Raw genomic sequence first — 9581 nt, 5'->3', positions numbered from 1 at the left:
TCAGATAATGTTTATTTACATTTATTTTTCCTAAATTGTGAAATTGCCTAAACTCTTGTACATGTAAAAAAAAAAAAAAAAAACATTTTATACATTACATTATATTATAATATTAAGTAGATTATATTTTTGTCATAACTTTTATTTTTTTGTCTATTTTTTGGCTAAAAAATTTCAGTGTGGACCCTAAATTATAAATATTAAATATAGTTTTATATGTATAAATTAATAATATAAATTCATAAATTGTGATGTAAATGTAACAAACAAACAAATAAATAAAGTAAATTAAAAAATAAATTTTATACATGTAGATTATATTTTTGTCATACCTTTCCTTTTATTTTTTTGTCTAAAAACTTTAAGGGCTAAAGATTTTTAGTATGGACCCTAAATAATTAAAAAAGAAGGAAAGAAAGAATATCCTATATAGTCCATATTTATTGAGGATACATATTACAGTATTTTTAATAAACTGCTAAATTGCCTTCTTGTACCTGTACAAAAATAAATAAATAAATACAATTTAAAAAATAATTATATTATAATGTTATGTAGACTATATTTTATACTTTATTTATATACTTTTTCTTTTAATTATGTCAGATAACGTTTATTTACGTTTATTTTTCCTATTCTACTGGCAAATTAAATGTTGTAGTTTTAAGCTTACATACATCCATGAACTTTGATACATTTCTGATTAAATCAAGGAAATAATATTGGCATATAAAGTAAAAAATAGATCCGATATATAATTTCCTGAAAGTATCTTGTGCAGTTTTGCAAAAACAAGAATTATAATAAATAAATATTTGCAGTGTAGCAGAAGTGGTCTTGCAGTAGCAAGGGATAATGCATAGTCACCTGGCGATTATCACAAAATAAACTCTGACAGGGTCATCAAGGGTTTTATTTAGAGATAATGACTGGATGACTGCACATAATCCTAATTGCAAGTAAAGCAAGTAAATTGCAAAACAATTAGTCGCGATTAATCAATTCAAGGTTCAAAAGTTCATGTTTGCATCGTATATGTGTGTGTACTGTGTATATACACACACACACACACACACACACACACACACACACACACACACACACACACACACACACATATAGTATGCAAACAATTATTTTGTTACACACACACACACACACACACACACACACACACAAATAGTATACAAACTTACTTTGAATCGATTAATCATGACTAATCGTTTTGCAGCTCTAATTGCAAGACTACTTGCCAAATAAATAAATAAATGAACATGAAATATTGACTTGAGCTGAAATTATATCACTTGGTTACCTGGTTTAGTTTAGTGCCTGAGCTTGAAAATATTTAGACAGCTGAATGTTGCAACTGACCATTTTTTCCTAGAAAAATATAATTAATAAATAACACTGTATTTCTTTGAAGCACCATGTACCACTTGAGCCGTAATGGAGCCCGTTTTCAGATCTTTGCCCCAAACCAGCAGCAAATGCATGTCATGGACCACATGAGGATGCAGCCATCTTCAAGTGACAACAGGTAGACATCATTAAAATGAAATATAACATTAAATATACTCATTATGCAACCTTTCATATTCTCATTCTGCATCATCTCTGCATATCATTTGGAAATGTACCATGGAAGCATCTTGGCTTATGAGACCAAACTGTTTTCTCTCCGCAGGAACATGATGATGGAGTCTGCACGATTCAGCCACGGCCAGGGCGTGATGCAGATGAATGATTTGTCCAAACTGGACGTCAGCAGCTTTGACGCCGTCATCTTCCCTGGAGGCCACGGAATAGTCAAGAACCTGTGAGAGAGACCGTCTTTTAGCTGATGAATGCTAATGCAAATATAAATGTTATTGAAAAGAAGTGCATGATCCTGAGAGGCACGTTTGCATGAATAGGCCATCAAGAGTCATTATGGAATCCATCTAGACATACTTAAGCTTTGATGACCCTCAGATTATGTGCGGATTGGCCTTTTCATTATTAGTCACCCCAGATCTATCTCTATTCCTGGAGCGAAAATCCTCTTATCATGTTTCACTATTAGCAAACAATTGGTTAAGTCTAAGTGGAAATAAAGGTGATGGATGAGACTAATCCACGTCTGAGTCCAACCCGGTTTCAGATAGCCCAATTACACTTCAGCACCTTTACAAACTCAACATCTGAATTGAGAAAGTTGCTTCTAGGTTTGAAGAAGTGGTGTTGATTTGAGCAAGAAAAAAATAAGTTTTCATTTTTCATTTCTTTTCCTCATGTCAAATAATAACTGTGAAAACCCAGCTGTTTTATACAGTATATAAAATGTAACCCTGAATCACAAAACCAGTCATAAGGATATATATATTTTTTAAATTGAGATTTATACATCATCTGAAAGCTGAATACATAGAACCATACATCACAGCTTTCTATTGATGTATGGATTGTTAGGATAGGACAATATTTGGCCGAAAATTAAGTTTTGATATATTTACAGTAGGAAATTTACAAAATATATTCATGGAACATGAACTTTACTTAATATCCTGATGATTTTTGGCATAAAATTGATAATTTTAACCCATACAATGTATTTTTGGCTATTGCGTCCACTATTAAGACTGGTTTTGTGATCCAGGGTCACATTCAAAATCATCTTTCATAAGGTAAAGAACATTCTGTGAAAATCTAACCTTGATATATATAATATTGACTGAGTAAGGCCTTGTCAATCATAGTGAAATTAATGGTTGAAATCAAACTTCATTGCTTGTTATCTCATAATTATATTTTGAGAGTTTAGCCTGGATTTCACAGACAGGGTCACAATTATTAATGGGAAAAAACTGCTGACTTTTGTGTTTTCATGAGCAGGTCCACCTTCAGCAAAGACGGCAAAGACTGCAAGCTGAATAATGATGTGGAACGAATCATGAAGGACTTCCACCGCGCTCGCAAGCCTATTGGGTATACAACTCTTAAAATATTAAAAAATACCTAGTTCTGCCATAAAACTCTAGATGACGCAGACTGACAGATTGTAAACGTAACTGATGATATCACAGAGTTATAGGACTTGGCACAAGCTGATTGGTTCATGTTGCATACGCAACCAATGAGCTTGCAGCTATTTCACTTGGGCATTTCGCAGCACGTTTTCAGTTCCTCTGAAACCCTCTACCTTCCCCAGCTCCACCTGTATAGATCTGCTATGGGTTATTTTATGCTATTTGTGTAGCAGCAGGATGTCTTAAATACTCACAACCCCATATCGCCATATGCTTTGGCAGTAGCAAGTTCTGTACTTGCTTGCAGCAGCAATAATCTACAACTACAGCATTAACCAACAGCCGCAACAATTCAGCAGCTGCGTAGCAGAACTGTTCCGCCAAGACCAAATACATTAACATTGTCATATCCATTACCATGCTAAACTTTTCTGAGAACTGTGATTATAAAAATTTTAATTAAATCCTTGTTTATACTACATGCAGATAGTGAAATTTGTCATCTTTCCATTGATGTATGGTTTGTTAGGATAGGATAATATTTGGCTGAGACAACTATTTGAAAATCTGGAATCTGAGGGTGCAAAAAAATCTAAATGTTGAGGCAATCGCCTTTAAAGTTGTCCAAATGAAGTTTTTAGCAATGACTTCCGGTTCATTAGATGCTATAGGGAAATATGAGAAGAATAACAACGTTCAGTAAACAATAAAACTGTTTGCACTACAAATCAGTGTATTCATAATAAAGATAACACATTAAAATAATACAGTAATACACACCAATTTGCAATATCAAGCAGCAAAACAAGCTGTTTTGTACAGCTAAACACGGATGCGGATGAGACCGGAAGCTTTCAATTTACAAATGGCCGTACCCGCTCTTACGACAAAAATAAGGTTCAATACTGTACCTTCAATTTTACCTTCAAATAAATGAGTTCTGATGGTACACTGACCTGATGAGGCGAATCGCTTTGCTTTTGTCGATAATGGCGGATCGATTTACTGGAGCGACAAATGCATGTACATGTAATTACGACAGTGAATTCCACACACTTAACTGTTGGAGGCTCCAAAGTCTCAAAAATACACAAACTACATACAGTTGCTTTACATAAGAAACATGTAAAATATAAGCATTTTCAATTGGGGTCTGTAAATATGATTCAGTTTAAGTGGTTGTTTTTCAACTGACCTAAATCCTGCTTTCTCTTTGGCTCAGTCTGTCCAGCATGGCTCCTCTCCTGGCGTGCAGAGTCCTGCCCAACCTGGAAGTCACGATGGGTTATGAACGTGACGAGAGCAGCCGCTGGGGCCGCTGGCCTAACACCAACATGGTGCAGGCGGTTAAGAGCATGGGGGCCCGTCACAACACTCGTGAACCTTACATATCCTTTCACTTTCATTTTTAACATATCTGCCAAACTTACTGTTTGTTTTTGAAGTGTAAGTGCCTTTAAATTATGCAAGAAGTCTCTAAGCATATGTGACCTTGGACCACAAAACCATTCATTAAAATTGAGATTTATTGAGTTAATCAAGTTGAATAAATAAGCTTTCCATTGATGTATAGTTTGTTAGGATAGGACAATATTTGGCTGAGATAGAACTATTTGAAAATCTGGAATCTGAGGGCCTAAATACTGGGAAAATTGTAAAGTTGTCCAAAGGAAGTTCTTTGCAATGGATATTATTAAACAAAGATTAAGTTTTTATATCTTTACGGTAGGAAATTTACAAAATATCTTCTTGGATCATGATCTTTACTTAATATCCTAATCATTTTTGGCATAAAGGAAAACTGTACAATTTTGACCCATACAGTGTATTTTTGGCTATTGCTACAAATATACCTGTGCTACTTAAGACTGGTTTTGTGGTCCAGGGTCACATATGTCAACTTGAAGTCATAATATGAAAACATGATTATTCCCTTAACTGCCTATCTCACGAGGCCTATGTGGATGAGAAAAACAAGGTGATCAGCACTCCAACCTTCATGTGGGAGACCGACTATCACTACCATTACATCTTTGATGGCATCGGGAACATGGTCAAGCACGTCATGCGTATGACTGCCAAGTGATTCTCCTGAGATGCAAGAGACCAGAAGGCTTTCACACTTAACTTTAGGTTGACCCGAATCCGCTATTATGTGGACCATACAGAGAGTAAATAAAGAAAAGCATACAATGCAAGTCCTGTGTTGTACTATGTATCACATACCATAACCAAAATATATACTTATTTTTTAAGCAGATGATAACGGAGTAAAATATAGCTGCAAGCAGCAATTATGGGGCCAAGCACTAGGCAAGCAAGGCAACAAGCATCAGAGCAAATAAGTAATTGATTCCATTTTAAGATTATTTTAGTCGAAATGGCTGAAAAACTATAAAAACAACCACTAGTAATATGATTTAATGGGTTACTTTTGACCAGTAGGTGGCACTGTAATCAGATCGATGTGGTGTGTTCAGTGTAAGGTGACAATGACACACAAAGTTTGATGCCAGTATGTCAAAGCTTTGCAGAGATAAAGCCTGAGAGTCCATTTGGCATCATGGCTCAAATTTGTTGCATTGCTAATCAAAAACTGTTTAGTCTATCAACACAAAATCCACAACTTTGTATCAGCACAGGCATAGACTCAAATAGGTTGCGCTGTTACCAAATTGATGTGGTGTGGTCAGTGTGAGGTGACAATGGCACATACAAAGAGATACAGCCTCAGATGCAGTTTGGCATTTTTCCAGCAAATTCATTGATGCATTAAACGAAAACCGTTTCGTATATTAACACGAAATTCATAACTTTTTGCCAGCATGGTCTGATGATGATCTGAGTCAAATTTGGTGAAAATCGGACCCATAGTCTAGGAGGAGTTCAAAAAAGTATAGGTTGAACATTGATCAAAATGGCAGACAGGAAGTTTTTGGCATAATTGGTATCGATGTTCTCGGCTTGACAGAAGGAATAAATTGAGATCTCTGTCGTTAAAATAGGCCAATTTAATCTAATTTTATTAGCATTTTTTAAAATTTCTTTAAAACTTTTGCCACAAGGTGACACTGCCCCCAAACTTTTTGAGTACTGTCAGGGCATGGTGCCGAAGACACATAAAGAGTTTCGTAATGATACGCCAATGTGTTCGTAAAATATAGCATTTTTGATCAAATTCAAAATGGCTGACATGGGAAAATTGGATATGGTTCGACTATATAAGCAAAAATAGCCATTTTTCATATCTCCTGACCACTAGGTGGCACTGCACCGACACACTGCAGGTAGCCTCAGGTCATGCTTTGTATAACACACACCAAGATTGGTCTGAATACGCCAAACCATTTCGGAGATATAGCCTCACATCAATTTTTACTTGCTTTTCATCAAATACATTTGTGCGTTATTCAAAAATGGTTTTGCTAATCAACTTGAATTCCATAACTTTTTTCCAGCATGGTCTGAAGATGATCTGAACCAATTTTGGTGGAAATCAGACAGTCTAAAGTCTAAAGTAGTGGCGCTAGAGAGTTTGAGTTAGAGACTCCAAACTTGCCGTGGTTAATATTGAGACTGTCCTCTATCAGTGTGCCAAATTTCACAACTTCTAAGGGCTGCCATAGACTCAAGAGCGGCTGAAACTGAAGAAGAATAATAAGAACGCCAACGGATACAATAGGTGCCTTCAGTGCTTGGCCCCTAATAACTGAAAGGCTATCAGAAGACAGTAACATTTTAGTGGAACATTTTATTTTACAAATCATACAAAAATGAGTGACAACATTTATATAAAAAACAGATATAAAACACTTTTTTTAAAACAAAACTTAAAACTTGTTCTCAAAAATGTCAAAAAACCTTTATATGTATTACAAAAATGTACAGCAGCATCTTAAATATAAGATAGTTTTGTGTTTTCTCAAAACATTTATGAACAGTTGTACATGAAAAATGTAAAGTAAAAAGTCAAGATCCATGAGCATCTCAAACTGAGTTCTTTGTACTAAAGTGAAACAGATACTGGAGATGAAGAGAACTGGCTGAAAATAGGTTTCAGTTTGGGAAAATTAGTTACAAAAGTAAAGATTTCAAATAAATTGTGACTAGATTTTTGAGTATTAAGGAGGCTAAGCTTCTTAACTCAGTATTGGCACTAAGTTTTTGCTTTAAATCTGGAACTTGACCAAAATGAAAATGAATTCATTTTCAAGATATGGTGAAATAGAAACAAGAATGGAGCTCAAATATACACATGGTAAACAAATATGCAACAGCAACATTATGTTCACATATACAAGCACTCATGCATATGTCAAATACAACAACATTATATATTTCAGTTGCTTGAAATATGTTTTCTTGGCTGCAGTATCTGATTGTCAAAGCAGACTTTATACTATACTGTTGTTTTGGTTCTGCTGATTGTAGAATGAAAGAAAAACCCTTTGGAAGTACAGTTATATTTCCAGCATGTCCATTATCCACATTGGATATTAATTTCAGTTACAAAATCTGTATCAAAACTGTATGGTACGTTTTTTTTCTGTAAAACTGTACTTCAGTATCCTTATCTTTTAGTCTAGACAGATAGAAGTGCAATCTGGGATTGATGACAACAGATACAACAAATACAAAGTCAACAACAGACAAAGATACAAAAGCTACATTCAATATACTGTACATTTTTCAAGTTTAGAAAAGCCACTGAATGCACCTTTACAGCATCATGGCAATGCTCCTTACTCAGCTTTAGGATAAATACGCATCAAAGCTGGTCAGGGATATTCAAGTCTGTGTCCTTTGTTTTCTCAGGATTTGTACTTAAAACCAATTCGTCGTCTTTCTCGGGATGCTCTGGAAATATAAACACAGGGATTGTGGTTAGTTACCTACAAGAGATAAACCAAATAAAACCTTGGGCTTGCATTGAATTTAACAGGAGAATGAGTAAGGCATTTTGTAAATGTCTGTGAATATATCACTTTCAGAATCTTTCATCTTACATGTGCAGTTGAGGTCGAAAATGTACATAAACCTTGCAGAATCTACTAAATGTTATGCATGTTATTTTTTTTTTTATTTACTACTGACCTGAATAAGATATTTCACATTAAAGATGTTTACATATAGTCCACAAGAGAAAATAATAGTTGACCCGGTTCAAAAGTTTACATACGCTTGACTCTTAATACTGTGTCCACAGTTGGTTTTTCTGTTTAGTGATAGTTGTTCATGAGTCCCTTGTTTGTCCTGAACAGTTAAACTGGCCGCTGTTCTTCAGAAAAGTCCTTCAGGTCCCACAAATTCTTTGATTTTTCAGCATTTTTGTGTATTTGAACCCTTTTCAACAATGACTGTATGATTCTGAGATTCATTTTTTCACATTGAGGACAACTGAGGAACTCATATGCAACCATTACAGAAGGTTCATACGCTCACTGATGCTTCACAAAGTAAAACGATGCATTAAGAGCTGGGGGTGAAAACTTTTGAACGGAATGAGGATGTGTAAATTTTTCTTATTTTGCCTAAATATCATTTTTTTTTAAGTAAAGTACTGTCCTTTAGAAGCTACAGAAGATACTTATATGTTTCCCAGAAAACTAAATAAATTAAATTTACCCTGATCTTCAAATTGGCTCTTAATGCATTGTTTTATCTGAAGCATCAGTGATGGTTTGAACCTTCTGTAATAGTTGCATATGATTCCCTCACTTGTCCTCAGTGTAAAAAGATCGATCTCAAAATCATACAATTATTCTTGGACAGGGTTCAAATACACAAAAATGTTGAAAAAAAAGAACAGTTTCTGAAGAACAGCAGGCAGTTTAACTGTTCAGGACAAACAAGTAACTCATAAACAACTATCACTAAACAAAAAAACACCGCTGTGGATCATCCAGGTAACAACACTGTATCAGGAATCAAGTGTATGTAAACTTGTAGACTATACGTAAATGTCTTTTATGTGAAATATCTTATTCAGGTCAGCACTAAATAAAAAATAACATGCATTTTGTATGATCCCTCTTACTTTGGTAAAATAATTAACATTTTGCAGATTTTGCAAGGTGTATGTAAACTTTTGTCTTCAACTGTAGGTATTAAAGGTCAAAGGAATCAAAGGGAGGTAACGGACCATGGTAAGGTTCTCAAAGAAGTGCGGAGCTGGAGTCAGAGTCTGGGTCAGGGGGGATGCAGGAGTCTTGGGAACAGGATTGCTGGGCTCTGCGGTACTCCTGGAACTCCTGTCTCAGGGCATTGAAGCGGGCATCACTGAGGGAACGATTGTACCGGTGCTGAGGAGGCTGGGATACTAAGGGAGGGCTAATGGAGTACAGGCCTGAGAGGAGAGGAAAGGTGCAGTAGGAGGATGGGTAAAGTTAAACAGGTACTGGCTGATTATCGGTGCCGATACTCAGCATTTTTATGGTTATCAGTATTGGTCATTTTCAAAACCGATTTGCCGCTAAAATTATTTAAAATCATTTGAAGAAAGTTTTTGTCAGAGTGGTTGTTACTCTTAATTTTGACATTCATTTTAATTTTAACACCAGACATAACTGGTTC

General features: G+C 35.2%; 2 protein-coding genes across 2 annotated transcripts in view; one reads left to right on the top strand and one right to left on the bottom strand.

Moving 5' to 3' along the window:
• Positions 1–5206, top strand: part of gatd3l (glutamine amidotransferase class 1 domain containing 3, like) — a 6285-nt gene extending 1079 nt beyond the window's left edge. Inside the window, exons 3-7 of the mRNA XM_073818777.1 lie at positions 1427–1540; positions 1688–1819; positions 2875–2967; positions 4231–4396; positions 4960–5206. Of these exons, the coding sequence (XP_073674878.1) occupies positions 1427–1540; positions 1688–1819; positions 2875–2967; positions 4231–4396; positions 4960–5094 (640 nt within the window). The 3' untranslated portion in view covers positions 5095–5206. The remainder of the gene's footprint in view (positions 1–1426; positions 1541–1687; positions 1820–2874; positions 2968–4230; positions 4397–4959) is intronic.
• Positions 5207–5344: 138 nt separating this feature from the next.
• igsf9b (immunoglobulin superfamily, member 9b) overlaps positions 5345–9581 on the bottom strand; it is a 64485-nt gene continuing 60248 nt past the window's right edge. Inside the window, exons 20-21 of the mRNA XM_073819891.1 lie at positions 9151–9354; positions 5345–7865 (exon numbers count right to left, since the gene is read on the bottom strand). Of these exons, the coding sequence (XP_073675992.1) occupies positions 9164–9354 (191 nt within the window). The 3' untranslated portion in view covers positions 5345–7865; positions 9151–9163. The remainder of the gene's footprint in view (positions 7866–9150; positions 9355–9581) is intronic.

The sequence above is a fragment of the Garra rufa genome, chromosome 15 (genome assembly GCF_049309525.1).
Source record: "Garra rufa chromosome 15, GarRuf1.0, whole genome shotgun sequence".
Lineage (NCBI taxonomy): Eukaryota > Metazoa > Chordata > Actinopteri > Cypriniformes > Cyprinidae > Garra > Garra rufa.
The sequence above is the reverse complement of the archived record's forward strand: the minus strand, read 5'-3'. Positions and strand labels throughout refer to the sequence as shown.